The following is a 16,463-nucleotide window of genomic DNA, read 5'->3' as shown; positions in this document are numbered from 1 at the left end:
GGGGGGGGGGGGAGAGAGAGAGAGAGAGAGAGAGAGAGAGAATTTTTTAGTATTTATTTTTTTTGGCAGACAACATCTTTTTGTTTTTTTTGTATCTTTTTCTTTCTTTTTGAAGAAATTCCTTTAGTATTTCTTGTAGAAATTATGTTTGGCAACAAATTTTCTAGGTTTTGTTTTTCTAAAAAGTCTTTATTTACATTGTTCTCCCCTGCCCCCTTCTGTTTTGGGACTGACTGTTAAAATCAGGGGTACTGTACTACTGAGCTACATCCCTGGTCCTTTTTGTTTTGAGATAGGATCTCATTATGTTTCCCAGGCTGACCTCAGACTTGGTGATCCACCTGCCTCAGCCTCCTGAGTTGTTTTTTCTTTGAATTTTGAAGGTTATTTTCCTCACCATACAGGATTCTAGGTTAATAATTTCTTTAGCACTTTAAAGACCTCCTTCAGTTCTCTGGTATACATAGTTTTGAAGTGAAGTCTGGGGAAATTCTTATCTTTGTACCTCTCTGTATGATTTACCTGTTTTCTATAGCCATTTCAAAGATTTTTAATAAATTATTTTCAGCTATTTGGTATGATAGATATAGGTATGGTTTCCTTTGTGTTTTTTGAATTTCTTGAAGCTTTGTATAATATTTTAGGAAATTTGGAAAAATTTTTGCCATTATTTTTTCCCCTCTCTTCCTTATTTTGAGGATCTGTTTTCATGTATAAGATCTGTGATATTATCCCATGGATTACTGAGACTTTGTTCATCTTTTTTTTTTTTTTTTTTTTCAAATTTTTACTCCATCTTCAAGTTTTGCTGCTTTTCCCCTTACACTGTCTAATATGTTCATCTCATTCCTGAAATTAGTGAGATTTATTTAAATTTATTTTTCATGTCTTGAATTTTCATTTGGGCCTTTAAAAAATTCCATTTTCTTTCATTTTGTTCATGTTTTCCTTTAACTGCTTTGGACCTGTGATAACTTTTAATGTCTTTGCTAATTCTATGTATCTATCATCTTGAAGTCAGATTTTATTGACTGATTTTTCATTTGATTATAAGTTATATCTTTTTTCTTTTTGTCATGTCTGATGATTTTTGATTGTGTGCTGAACAATGTGAATGTTACTTTGTTGAGTATCTGATTTTGTGTCTTGTGTCTTCCTTTCATGAGCAGTAGATTTTCTTCTGGAAGGCAGCTTAGTTAGATTAGTTTGGTTGCTTGAGAATGACTTTTGTTGTTAGAGCAGTTTTATCTTCTTTTTTAATTAAGAGATGGAGTCTTGATATGTTGTCCAGGCTGACCTGCAGCTCCTGGGCTTAAGCATTTCTTCTTTCTCAGCCTCCTCAGTAACTGGGAGTACAGCACCATCACTACTCAGCTAGAATAGGTTTGTCCTATTAAGGCATAGTCCTGCTAAAATGCCCTAGTGATCAGTGAAGACTCTCCAGCCTGGCTGAGGAGCTCAGGAATGATTTTGAAGCCCTGTGTGAATTGAAACTATTCAGCTCACAAGCACTTTAATTAATAGAACTAGTAGAGTCTCAAACTACATGTGTGCACTTTAGTATTGACAAAACATGAAGGGGACCTTGTGCTCTTTTTCAACATAGCATCTTTCACTTTGAAATTCTGTCCCTGAACTTCCAGCCGTTTCTGCATCTCTGAATTGTAGTTCATCCCCTTAGCTGACTGGAATTCTGCTTATCACTCTGATTTGATATGTGCCTGGACAGAAAGCAGGGGCAAATCCTTGGGTTCACCTTTCAGTGTGAAGATTCTGACCTTCTATACCACTTAAGTCTTAAAGGGTACATGTTATATAATTGAACAGCATTGATTTTTTTTCCTTTATGTCAGTGTCCAGTTTGAGCATGTCTTTTTCTGGTTTGTGAGAACTGTGGTTGAGAGGAACTGATCATTTGGTTCTAGCTGTAAATGTATAGTCAAGTGTATTGGGTTCTCTGAAGGCAAAACCAACATGTAACTTATCTGTTTGGTATTGTTTGTTTAAACTTTTCAAACTAAATTATGAATAAGTGCTTGGACAAAAAATGATGAGCTCTCCCATATCCTTGTGTGTTTCTAGGTGACTGTAACTACCTAATACACAGCCATGGAGTCCATGCTTAATAAGTTGAAGAGTACTGTTACAAAGGTAACAGCTGATGTCACTAGTGCAGTAATGGGAAATCCTGTCACTAGAGAATTTGATGTTGGTCGGCACATTGCCAGTGGTGGTAATGGTCTAGCTTGGAAGATTTTTAATGGCACAAAAAAATCTACAAAACAGGTAAGTTATTCTGTCTAGTTGGAAAAAAAAATACATGCTAAGTACTGTAAAGTATGTGTATGTATTTAAAAAAATTTTTTTTAAAGATGGACACAATATATTTAATTTTTATGTGGTGCTGAGGATAGAACCTTGTGCCTCACAAGTGCAAGGCAAGTGTTCTACTGCTGAGCTATAACCCCAGCCCCTCATGTATGATTTTTATGTTAAGAAATACCAAAAGTTCTTAAAAAAAAAATCAAAAGTTCTTTAATGGATTCTTAATTCAGCTCTTTGTTTTTCATTTCATCTTATGAAGTCACCAAAAACAAAAATTTTAAAATATGCTCTGTGCCTCCTGGTTTACACATATGCTGTTTGACATACCATGCTAACCTACTTTTGTTTACTTAATAACAAAGTGTTACAAATACCACTTTACTTAATAAAGTGTTATTTGAGCATATTAAAAGATAATAATTGCAAAATATATTTTAGGATAAAAATTGCCATAGCACTTAAGTTTTCTTTTACATTTGTCAATAAATTATCAGGAAAATATCCATTTAAATACTGCTAAAGTTAAGTGTCTCCTGTTTAGTGCATATTTTTCCCCCCAATGCTGGGGAATTGAACCTAGGGTTTTGCCCATGCAAGCTAGGTAACCATTTACCTCTGAGCTATACCCCTGGTCCATTTAGTACACTCTTATTCCCTCTTTTATTTTATAGCCTTATAGAAAATAGACTTCTAAATTTTTTTATGTGTGTTTACCTGATAGCTTTTGCCATTAGAAGGGGATAATAGTTGTGGGATATATTTAGTAGTGTGTTTTGAGTTATATTATTTTGTAGTCATTTGTTTTTTTGGGACTAACTCTTCTTTTAGGGAAGAGTAGTTTGAGTTTTTTTTCTCCTTTAATTTGGCTTAAGAGATCAGCAGATGGTTCTTAGAAATGTTGAGTATCATTAGTGTTAAATTTTATTAGCAGCTTTTTGTTGGAATTTTTAAGGCATAAAAATATATCCAGGTTTAAAATCTCTGTAGAAATAAGATCTTTTTTTAAAAAACTTTTTTTAGTTGTTGATAGACATTTTATTTATTTATTTATTTATTTTTATATGGTGCTGAAGATTGAACCCAGAGCCTCACACAGGCTAGGTACAACGCCAGCCCAGAAATAAGATCTTAAAAAAAAAAAAAAGTCTAAAAGTATTTTTATTTCCTTACGTGTGAAATATATGGAATTCCTTACATGTGAAATATATGGAGTTTAAGATGTGAGGGATTTATTACACATACTTAACAATGACTACCCATAATCATACAGTGTGGATATGCATTATTTGCTTCTTTTAAAAGTTAGCTTATTTCCCAAACAAGTATATTGAAGATCAAAATGGCTTTGGTTATCCTTTTATGAATTAGGAATTCTTGGTCCTGAGACAGATTACTGGTATGTAGTTCATACCTGGCTTATAAATTTGCTTTTATTGTTATTATTTGGAGGTCTTTTCAGATCGTTAGTCCCCATGTTATATGCTGATTGATTTAAATTATCATTTTTGAGCATTGTTTTCTCTCTCAGTTCACCAAAAGTCCATCCACAAAGCAAGTGGTTTCTTAAAAGTACTCACTAGTTAAAAAAACATTTACAAAGTTATGTAAATGACCTGTCTCTTCCAACAGTAGCACAAATTGCTTTTATAATCTATTACAGGCATGTGTCATTCAATGACAGGTATATGTTCCAAGAAATGTGTCATTCGTTGGTTTTGTTGTGCTAAGATCACCGTGTGTACTTAAACTAAGATAACTGTGATGTCATAGGGTATATAATCTTATGGGACCACCATTATATGAATTGTTAAATGTTGTTATGTAGTACATGACTGTATATAAGGAGAAAATGAACACCAAATTTATAATATTATGCATTTTCATTAAGGATGTGGTAATAAAATTGCATCTCTGTGCTTAAACAAAAGGATGCTAGGTATTTGTGTTGATATTGTAATTTTTATGCTAAAATCCCCTGATAAGAGTAGTAATTACAGCACCTGCAGAGTAGATGGAAGAAAGTAAATATTTGTGAAACCTGGGATGCAGCAAGATAAAGAATTAGTAAATAATAATTTACTTATGAACTTGGTAATTTCACTTAGAGCTTCTGTTGCTGCTCATAGAACAGGATAACCAGGCACCAATGATAGAGCCCTATTATCAACACCTGAATGCCAGAACCGGGTTCTCTTTGAAAACTTTAATCCTTTTCATTTTCCCCACAAATTTATTGCTTTTGGGGGGAGAGGAAGTTTTGGAATACACCAGTACTCTTGGTAGATATGATTTTGAATTTTCTTTGTCTCCTGCAAAAAAAAAAAAAAAAAAGGTGGGGGGTCAGAGCTGAGTATCCTATATTTACTACTGGTTAATTCCTTAGTGAAGAGCTAAGTATCTATAATCATACTGACATTAAAGCTTCATTTTAACTTCCTCCTTAATTGAAAATATTAATTCTTTTTCAATGCTTTAGTTTTATTAAAAGAGATCATGTAAAGTAGGCAATCAGAGCTGCACTGTCCAATATGACAGGCACTAGACACATCTATTTAAATTAAATTAAATTCCTTAGTTGTCCTACTTTCCTTTCAGCCTTTCCATAGCTACATTTGACTAGTACTATCATATTGGACGATGCAGATATAGGAGTTTCTATCAGTGTCAGAAGTTCTCTTGAATGATGTTGATCTAGTTAAACTAGAAAGAAAATAATGAAAAAGGTACTCTTCTTTAGTACCTCTTCCCCCCCCCCCAAAAAAAAAATGGTCATAGGATCAGCACATCTTTCTTATCCTCTCAGGCTTTCCTTGAGCAACTACTATCATACTATATATTTAATTGTGGATATATTTTATAAGCATATATGCTCTTAAATTTGACATTGACTTCAAGGTGATCAGTAGATTGGGGACTTTGGATTGGAGGAGTTCTCATACTGTTTCAGTAGGACATGAAAGTGTTTTCTATTGCTGCATGACAGTAAATACCATGATATTCAAGTCATTGTATTTAAAGTTCACTTCATATTTTTTTCCAGAGCAAACAAATTTCGCTTATTTTTTACTTGATTTTTGAGAGCGTTATCATAATGTTGCCTCCCTCCAAAACCCAACAATATTTCTGAGTTAAAAGAATCCCTTTAAAAGTATATTTAAGGCTTGCATTCCCTTTGAAAGGTTAGGGGTATTTTTTTCTTAGGGTTATTTCAAATTTATATAAGTATCTGGTGAATTATAATTTTCAGATCATGTACAGTTTTTGACTTTTTAATCTAGATGGTGAATTACTACTCTGTGAAGAATAGTGATTACAGCACCTACAGAGTAAATAAAACAAAGTAAATATTTATGAAACCTGGGATGTCACAATTTAAAAAATTAGTAAACAACAATTTACTTGTGAACTTGGTAATTTCGTTGTACCTGATTGGACACATTTTTGTTAGTATTCTGGTTTTACATTCCCAGCAAAAATCAATAGAAATTGTTCTGCTGGTATTTACTGTTTTTGAAGGGCATTCGTTCCAGAATTCCTCATAGTGAATAATTTATGAAAGTAAAATATAGATTTGCTGAGAATCATCAGTGTGTAATTGTTTTCATTTTTAAATTAAAAAAAATTTTAATTTAATTTTGGAGTGCTGTTATTGGAAACTTATTTGTTAGATTAGAATATGACTATTGAGACTGACAGTTTGTTTAAATAATTTGTAATGAAAGTAGCACATAATTATAGTTTCCATCTCACCCATATACCTAATTTTTTCTTCCTTTCATGTAGAAAAATAATTCTACATTTTGAAATTTCTTTCAGCTATTTTGTGTGTGTGTGTGTGTGTGTGTGTGTGTATGTGTGTGATGCTAGGGATTGAACCCATGGCCTTGTGCCTGAGAGGCAAGCACTCTACCAACTGACTATATATATCCCTAGCCATCTTTCAACTATTTTATACCAAGTTTTTTTTAAAAATTCCTTTTTTTTTAATAGGGCAACTGTGGTGTAATTTTGTCTTCAGAGTTGTATACATTGGCCTGGTACATATTTTTTCCTCCTGCTTCATGAGCTTCATAATACCTTCAGTTAAATAACTTATTAGTTTCTGTGAGAATAATGAAGATTGGTTAGTTTTTAAAGTTTTAAACATAATAAATGTTTCATTGTTCATAGTTTATCTAGTCTACTAAATGTAGAATTGAACTTAGTTCATTAAGTATTAACAAATATACATTTGTTATTTAGATGCCAGTATTTGTGGGTGGAACTCACAAATATTTTGTGAATGAAAGCATAACTAAATTATAATAAGTAAACAAATTATACTTTATGTTTTAAAATAAAGGAGACCATTATGCAAAGCTTGATATATTAGTCAAGTTGCTTTGATAAAAAAAAATCAAAATTGTAGTAATTTTAAGGGGTATATGTTGCTACGTTTCAGTCTTCTCAAAAATCAAGTTATTTTTAACTTATTATAAATTAAAATTTAGTTTTTATTTCATTGTTTTGAAGGAGTATTATCTCAAAATCCGATGAAAGATGAAGAGTCTGATGTTTGGCAGTTATTACTGCCCAGTCACAAAGGATCCAGAAAATAGAGATCATAGGAAACATCTGTGTTTCAAAAAATGTCTTTGGTGGCTCTTAAGAGAGAGGTTAATGGAGGTCATGATTGCGGTTAGAGAATCCTAAATGCATTACTTTATATCACATAACTTAGATTTTATTTCTTGAATGATCTGGTTTTCAACAAAGTTCACCTTTATAGTAAGCAAAGGATCTTTAAAAAAAAAAAAAACAACATATAAATTAGGTCTATTTCAAATGAAACACCCTCAGTTGTGACTTTTAGAAGAACTTTATAGTCTTTTTTTTCTTTTTTAAATTGGGCTGTTGGAAAAACATACTTTTTAGTGGGTGTCTTTTCTTTCAGTGTATTTTAAAGAATATGCAGTGAATAAAGGATAGGAACAATTGCAAGCAAATATTGCACATATTTTGTTCTAATTAATTATTGTGTAAAAAGACTCAATTTTTTATCATTACTTTATTTTTGTTTTTATTTTTTTTTTAGTCAACAAATCATTTATAAAGGAGCAATCCATAGACTGTGAAAAAACATTTGGAGTACAGACACTTGTTTATAAAATATGCAAAGACTGGAAAACTCAACAATCAGCTAATAATGCAATTAAAAATTAATAAATCACATAAACAGGTGTTTCATTAAAGAGAATAATCAAATGGCAAATAGGCATATGTAAAAATACTCAGCCTTATTTGTTGTTAGAGAATTTCACATTAAAACCATAATGGGGCTGGGGTTGTGGCTCAGGGGTAGAGCACTCACTTCTCATTTGCGAGACCCTGGGTTCAATCCTCAGCACCACATAAAAATAAATAAGTGAAATAGAGGCATTGTGTCCAAGTACAACTAAAAAATAAAATATTAATAAAATCCCAAACAAACAATAATAGTGGTGGCCGGGCATGGTGGTTTACGCCTGTAATCCCAGCATCTTGGGAGGATGAGGCAGGGATTGAGAGTTCAAAGCCAGCCTCAACAAAAGCCAGACTCTAAGCAACTCAGTGAGACCCTGTCTCTAAATAAACTGCAAAATGGGGCTGGGGATATGGCTCGAGGCCATTGCCCCTGAGTTCAATCCCTGGTTATTTCCTTACCCCTCCACCAATAAAACACAACAACAACAAAAACAAACCATAATGGTTTTCAACAAAGTTCACCTTTGGTACAATACACACGCACGCGAGCTCTCTCTCTCTCTCTCTCTCACACACACACACACACACACACACGTATAATTTTTTATTTGCAAAATAAAAGATGTTAACAAACAATAAGATGAATCTGTTGCTGTGTACCATATGATAAATGAGAGAAGGAACAATTGCAACAAAAGCATTCCACAGTCCTCTCTGAGCCTGGCAGCTGGACCGTTCAATATGTTTACCAAAATATTAAGTCATCAAACCTATCATTTACCCAATTTTTCACTGACCTTCATGTAGCAAATATTACACATTACTGCACACAGGAAACACAGATGTTTCCTGTGATCTCTATTAATTAATTTAAATATAAATGATCTAGATATTATAATTAAAAGGTATAAATGTTCAACATATGTAAAAAGCAAATAGTAGCTATATGCTCTATACATATGTTACTCTTTAAATATCAATACACCAATGTGTTAAAAGCAAAAGGAGGGGAAAAAAAAACATGAGAAATCTGAAATAGAGCTATTAGTATAAAATTAATTTCAAGAAAAAGTATTATCAGAGATACAGATAAACATTTCATAACATAATATTGTAACTTCTTCAAGAAAGTATAATAATCCTAAGTGTATATGTACCTAATAACAATTTCAAAGTGCTTGAAGTAAAAATTAATAAAACTAGAAAACAAATCCACAATCATTTGGAGATTTTAAGCCCCCTCACTTTGCTGGAAGGAGTAATGATATAGAAGGCTTAACAACATTAATCAGCCACCTTGACCTATTTGTTATTTCCAGAAAACTATATATAAAACTGATATGTAGGGGCTGGAGATGTGGCTCAAGCGGTGGCTCGCTCTCCTGGCATGTGTGCGGCCTGAGTTTGATCCTCAGCACCATATACAAACAAAGATGTTGTGTCTGCCGAAAACTAAAAAATAAATATTAAAATTCTCTCTCTCTCTCGCTTTCTTAAAAAAATGATATGTAGAAAATTAATAAGGATAGACTGTATTCTGTCATAAAATAAGCTTTTTTTTTGGGAGAAATTTTTAAAATTAAAAGACTCAAATTTAAACTACATTTAATCATTGTCTAAAGATATACTGGATAGTTGCACTTTGTCATCTTTTCTGTATATTTTAAAATCATAATGAAAAGATGAAAAGGATTTTAATTTGAGATAATAAAATGCTTCTAATTAATTAATTGCTTATCTTTATTGACTATAAGTCGGCAATAAACACCGGAGATGCTTCTACCAAGATCTAACTTTGTTTTTTGTTTGCTTTTGGTCTGCTAGTGATCCAATCCAGAGCCTCACTCTTCAAGCCCTCCACCATTCAGGCACACCCTATCCCCACCACTAAGACATTGTTGCTTGCTTCAAAAAGTTTATAATATATAGATAGATACAGGTAGGACTTTTATGGAAGTGGCATATATGTGTTAGCAGAGTGGGTAGGACAGGTTGATTGTCCCTTATGAAGTGTTTGGGATCAGAAATGCTTACATTGAGTATCCATAGCCAAAAATCTGAAACTTGAAACTCTTTGAGGATCTCAGCTTCAATTTTGGAGCATTTTGAATTTCATATTTTCAGATTGGAAATGCTCAATCTGATAGCAAAATAATAAAAGAAAAATGCAAGTTGGAAATTGATTATGATATATTCTGATGAAAGGTTTTAAAATATAGGCTAAGAGTTTTAGGAAATCAGTATGGGGTCTGAAGAGTTATTAACATAATTTTGTTGAAATTGATTAATTTTAACTGATATGAATAAAGAGAAAAGTATTTTTAAGATAGTTAGTTGATAACCTGTTATGTCCTGTGTAGGAATCTGTCATCTTTTACCTTAAACAATAAATGAGTCTTTGAAAGAAAGAATTTTATGTTGTTTATTTTTCTTTATGTTCTTTTAAGAGTGATAAAACTAAGAGCTCAAGAACCATTTCATGTGATCTTTTTTAAGGCTTAAAACATCTTGAAAAAATAAACACATTTAAATTAGATGCATTTATAAAATGTGTTATAGCAGAACACTTACTAAAAGAAGATTTTGCGCATGATTGGTGCCATAGGAACTTGAACTTCTAGGTCATTTTTTTTTTAGTTCAAATTAATATTATATAACACTCTTACTTTCTTCTCTTATGTCTCTTAATGATCAAAAGAGCTAGGTTGATCTGTTTATACAGGTTGAGCATCCCTAATCCAAAAAATTTGATATCTGAAATGCTTCAATATCCAAAACCTTTTGAGTGCCAATATGATGCCACATGTGGAAAATACCACACCTGACCTCATGTAGCAGTCAAAATGTAGATGCACTAAAAATCTTGTATAAAGTTACTTAAGTCTATCTGAGTAAAGGTATGTATGAAACGTAAATGGAATTCCAGATTATGCAAGATTTCAGAATCTGAGAATAAAAGCCAAATCTGAAACACCTCTGGTACCAAACATTTCAGATAAGGGATACTCAGTCTGTATATGAATGTTATTTAAAGCTGTCACTCAACTTCAGTGCTTTCTTTCCTGAAAGCATGTACCATGTTATTACTTTCCTGTTCCATATTTGTCTCTTTGCTATTTCTGAGGAGACAGAGTGGCATATTGGCCCTAGAATTAGTCTACCTGGGTAACTGAGTCTTGGCAGTTCAGTTTTTGCTGTAAGATCTTAGATAAAACATTTCCTATGTTCTCTTTAGATGAGAACTCTGGGTCTCATACCTTTAAAATTATTTAGATTTATTAATCATAAAGGAAACAACATTTTAATCAGAAAGGTATTATAATGGTGCTAAAATTTTCATGGCATTAGTTTTTATTTCTAATTGTAAACTGCTGACACTCAAATATAACTTTATTATTTTTATATAGTTCTTGATTAAAATTAGTGACACAATTCTTTTATTAGGAAGTGGCTGTTTTTGTCTTTGATAAAAAGCTGATTGACAAATATCAGAAATTTGAAAAGGATCAGATCATCGATTCTTTAAAACGAGGAGTCCAACAGTTAACACGGTTACGACACCCTCGACTTCTTACTGTCCAACATCCTTTAGAAGAATCAAGGTAAATTTTTTATAGAAATTTATATAGGAGACTTTGTGAAAAAATTAAAAATAACTATATTTGGTCTATTTCAAATATTATCAGTGAAAAATTGTTACAAACTGTCATTCTTATATATTAGTTTCCTAAAATTTATTTGCATTTTGCATGTATGTCTCTTTTTTTGAATATTGATAAAGACTTACTTCACATTTGCCTTGAGTCTGTATTTAAGTGTCTTTTCTATGCTCAGCACTACAGTAATCAAATGGAAGATGTAAGAGAAGTATGGAGTATATTCACTGCCTGAAAATGTCTGCCTTGCTAATTTGCTAAAATTTCTTGTCTCCTTTTTATTGAGGCAATATTTGAGGACCAATTTTGTGTGTGTGGCAAGTGCATTTCCAGACATTTAATCTTCTGTTTTTCCCAGCATGTCAATCCATAGCTTTCATTTACTTTACTATGTACTTTTTCTTGAGGATGATCTTGGGAAATATTGCTGACCAGAAAATGAAATTTATGTAGTCTTGACTAGACCGTCAAGCCTGTGATGCTTTTAATAATCCTTTAGAAACCCTAGCTTTATAAAACCTTTTCCATATTATTCATAGCCCAAATTGTTTTATTTGCTCCTTCTTAGCAGACTATATTCCCATTTTAATTTAGGATCCTTACTCAAGTGATTTGCCATTTGTGTTCTGTGGTCCCTAGTATTTTAAGGATAGGATAGAAACAGGCAAGTAGGGTACACAACTGCAGAGTTCCAAACTTCTAATCTCCCTTCAGCTACTGTAATTTTGCTTTTATCAGTTTGGCATATTAGATTTCTCAGAAAATTCTTACACTGGAATCTTTACTAATCAGCCCCTCTAAAAAAGCAGGAGACTGCCACCACCACCTAAATAAGACAGAATTTACATGTGAAAACTATCCTAAATGTTTTACATTGTTTAACTTATTTAAGTTTTGCAATAATGTAGGATGAGGATCAGAGATATTACTTAAAGCTGGCAGAGATGTGATTTCTGAGCCCACTTTTTTTTTTATTGTACCATGCTATGCCTGTCCAGAAATTTGCTCATATGTCTCTTATCATAAAAATATCCTTATTACTTGTATCTACAGCTTATATCTCATAATTATATTTTTAAATTTCTCGAGGCGAACAGTATGTTACGCTTTCTCTGTCTCAGCAGCTTCTTTTATAGTGAATTAAACATTATAGAACTAGAATTTTATTGGTAAGCAGAAAGAGAATTCACAGATTACTTTAAGATATCTTAATTGTGAGGTTGTAAAAATTGTAGAAACATTAATAGAAATAGGAACACTTTAGGAAAGGAAAAAAATAGGTTCTAGTCATTAATGAATTAATAATATTGAATGGCACAGAAATTATCCAAAGGAAATCTCCTACAGAAAGGATAATTCAAATGAAAGTTCAGAGTTGGTGATGTGTATGGGAATAACAAAGGCAGTAATTGAAATTTAACCAGGTTAAAATGGATTTTTTTTAAGAACATGAGTAAAATGAGCAGTAGACTGAGGAATGTACTTTGAAATGTAGGGAGGTTAAAAAAGCCAGGGAAGGAAAAAGGAGAAATCATTGTCATATGGCAGGAGAAAACCTGGCAGTATGTTATAGAAGCCAAGGGAGAGGGACAAAAGGACCCAATTGTACTGGAGACTGAAGAATGGAAAGAAAATAAGAACTGAGAAGAATCATTACGCTTAACTAGTGAGAGGTTATTAGTGACATTCAACAGTTTCAATAAGATGGCAGTTTGTAACCAGAAAATGTAACAGAATCCAGGAGAAGACATGTGGGTCAAGTCCTGTTCGAGGAACTCAAAGGAAGATGGTTGAGGAATCAGTAATACACTCAGGTAAAGTTTAAGGCTAATGAGTTTATTCGTTCATGTTTGATGAAATGTAATTTTTTGTGAAGTAGAAAGTGGCTACTAGGTAAATAGTAGATAAAGAGAACCATGGAATAAGGAATGAAATAAGAGGACTGTGAATAAATGTTAATGAATGTTGAAAAACTAAGAGAACAAGGTTCAACTATACTTTGTGTAAAAGAAACCTGTGATGGTCATTACAGAATTAAAATTTGCCCAGTAAAAGATAGGTAAGGCGATAGTTTATTGTTGGTCATTGGGAAAAGAAAGGAATCACATATAACAAGGACTGAATTTGTTGTACAAAGATATTGAGAAGCTAAGTTTTGGTGGAGGTGGTGAAAATAAATGACTGGTAAGAAGCTGTGTTTGGGAAGTGGTCCTTAAGAACATATACCCTTTTTCAATGTGATTAATAATAATGGAAATGAATTTTCATGAAAGATTGTAAGGCCTTAGAACTTGAATGATAATCATAGATTTTTGATGTGACTAAGGATGATTTTTTGGGTCGAGAGAGAGAGTATTTGAGCAACTTTCAGAACAGTTCTGTAAAAGAATGCCTTAGTGTCCTCTGGGTTAATGAGCTGAATCCTAGGCATAAAAACAAGATAGCATCCTTCATAATGACTGAACAGGTAGGCAATATGATCCTTTTCTCTTTCAATCTTAAGTAGATCTGTCTCTGTCTGATATATATTGATTATATGTGCTTTTGTTTGAAAAATAGGTTCAAGGCAGATAAAAGGTTATTTAGATATTATAGACATGTGAAACAACAAGTTCATATTAGTGGCACAGAAACTTGGTTTATTTAGCCTTGTTGCTATACTACCTTGTAATCCTTCATTGCCAGAACCCAAAGCCCAAAGCCTAAAATGTTAGGGCTTGAGCCTCAGATGGTTGGTAATTGTAACAGCAATAAGAAGAGTTTATTGAGCATGCACTAGATGCTTTGCTATGTATTTTATGATTATCTCATTTGATCTTCACAGTAACACTTCAAGGTGCATCTGTTACCGTCATTTTACATACGGACATAGTGAAGCTCTGGGTTAGGGTGTGCAGTGTCAGTAAGGTGGGAATAGGCATGCTTGAGTTCTTGATCATTACTCTATAAAGCTATTGAATGTCAATATCTAATGTTTTCTGGATTCTTAATTCTTATACACCAAAAAGCAATGATTAAAAAAATTTAAAACTGCAACACCTTTCAAAAATAGATAAAAGCAAAGTTGCTTTGATTGTAAGTAAGAATGGGGGACTGGAGGTATGCCTGTTCCTTTTCCTGATCCTCTTGCTCTTGAGGCATCAGTGGGAAATCTGTAGGTTCCCTGAGTAGCATATTGTGAAAATTACAGCTTTAGAAATAAGGATATCATATGTACAATATAACAATATTTTAAGTAAGTTTATTGGTTTCCCTTAAGGAATATCAGTCATTGAAGAAGAACAGTTGAAATAATATTTTATTTCCTGATGTTTTAAGTTTAAAAAAAAATGTATCAGTTGTCATAACACTTAGTTTAGAAGATTGATTTATCCAGGATAATTCATATATAAAGCCTCCTGATATTGTTTGAAATGTTCTATAACTATGCTGAAATTTACAAATCTAAAATAGTCTACCTTATCAATAGTTTAATAGGATTTCTAATAGTTTATGTATATTTGATTTTGATAATGAGTAAAAAATGATAGTAATAACTCTTTCTTTTTGAAAACAGGGACTGCTTGGCATTTTGTACAGAACCTGTTTTTGCCAGTTTAGCCAATGTTCTTGGTAACTGGGAAAATCTGCCTCCCTCTATATCTCCAGACATTAAGGATTACAAACTTTATGATGTAGAAACTAAATATGGTTTACTTCAGGTATGTATTTTTATTTAACATGTAAAAGTTTTTCCTTTAAGATTATTTTTGGCTTTTTCAAATTTATTAGACATTGTAAACTATTTTATATAAACCTTTCGTTCTTGTTAGTAATTTGAAAACAGTTTCTGTGTTGTATAATTTTTTTTTTTTGCAGTTTATTGTTAGGCTTGGATAATATTTTAAATATATAAAACTGATAACTTTGGTAAACTTTGAGGAGGGGAACTTATTGATTGGTAAATGGGATGGGTTCCTTTTGATTTTTTTGAATTTTTATTCTTGTAAGTAATTTCATAAAGAAAATTATAAGTTGAAATATAGTATTGAATAATAATATTACTTCTCTAAAAAATTTAGTAGATATCAAGAGATATTATTGGCTTTTCCACATACTTTTAAGATTTTTCTTTCTTTTCTTACCAGAATAATATCTTCAGCTCCATATAGTAGATTTATGTAACAGATTCTGAGATCCTGGTGGACAGAGATCATTTTATTGATTGACTGATTATGGTATTGAGGAGTGAACCCAGGGGGAATTTTACTACTAAGCTATACCCCTGTCCTTTTGTTTGTTTGTTTTTGAGAGGCTGTCACTAAGTTGCCCACATTGGCCTTAAACTTGTGGTCCTTCTGCCTCAGCCTCCAAAGTAGCTGGGATTATAGGTATGTGCCACCTTGCCTGGCCATTTTATTTATTGTTTAACAGCTAGCTGTAAAACATAATTGGCATACTTAATAAGCTGCACATATGTGAAATTTGACACATATACTCCTATGAAACCATCACCAAAATCAAGATAATGCACACATCCATCACTCTGCAAAGCTTTCTCATATTCCTTGTATCCTTCCCTCTCTGTATCTTGTCCCAGGAAGTCACTGACTTGCTTTCTACCCCTATGGATCAGTTTGTATTTTCTAGAATTTTATAAATGGAATCCTATAGGTGTGTGTTTTTTTAATCTGGCTTTCAGTCAGTGTAATTATTTTGAGGTTTACCCATATCATTGTATGTATCAATAGTCGATGCATTTTTATAATGGAGTAATAGTCCATTGGGTGCATATACCAGTTTGTTTATCCATTTATCTGTTGCTGGTCACTAGCATTGTTTCTAGTTTTTGGCTAATGGCTAATGAAGCTGCTTGTGTACAAGATTTTGTATGGACACAGATACTTTCATTTCTTCTGATTAAATAAATAGCTGTGAGTGGAATGGCTAGATCAAATGTTATTTGTGTGTTTCACTTTTTAAAGAAACTGACAAACTTTTTCCAAAGTGGTTATACTGTCTTTCATTCCCATTAACAGTATAATGTGAATTAGTATAATTAATATATTATATCTTTGTTAAAAACTCTGTTATTTTCATATCTTTTTTTCATATCTTTGTTAAAAACTCTGTTATTTTCTTCCTTTTAATTTTAACAGGTGTACATTAGTATCTCTAGGTGGTTTTAATTTGTATTTCCCTAATGAATAATGATACTTATTACATTTTCATATGTTTCCTTGCCATATGGATATTCTCTTTGGTGAATGTCTGTTCAGA

General features: G+C 32.3%; 1 protein-coding gene across 4 annotated transcripts in view; it reads left to right on the top strand.

Annotated features, from left to right (window-relative positions):
- Scyl2 (SCY1 like pseudokinase 2) overlaps positions 1-16,463 on the top strand; it is a 63,104-nt gene that overhangs the window by 9,816 nt on the left and 36,825 nt on the right. For all 4 annotated transcript variants that reach the window (XM_048803288.1, XM_048803269.1, XM_015482883.2 and 1 more), the window contains exons 2-4: positions 2,083-2,286; positions 10,993-11,150; positions 14,761-14,905. In XM_048803288.1, coding sequence (XP_048659245.1) covers positions 2,110-2,286; positions 10,993-11,150; positions 14,761-14,905 — 480 coding nt within the window. In that variant the 5' untranslated portion in view covers positions 2,083-2,109. The remainder of the gene's footprint in view (positions 1-2,082; positions 2,287-10,992; positions 11,151-14,760; positions 14,906-16,463) is intronic.

This window comes from Marmota marmota, unplaced genomic scaffold (assembly GCF_001458135.2).
Source record: "Marmota marmota marmota unplaced genomic scaffold, marMar, whole genome shotgun sequence".
Lineage (NCBI taxonomy): Eukaryota > Metazoa > Chordata > Mammalia > Rodentia > Sciuridae > Marmota > Marmota marmota.
Note: the sequence above shows the minus strand (reverse complement) of the source record. Positions and strands in the feature narration are given on the sequence as shown.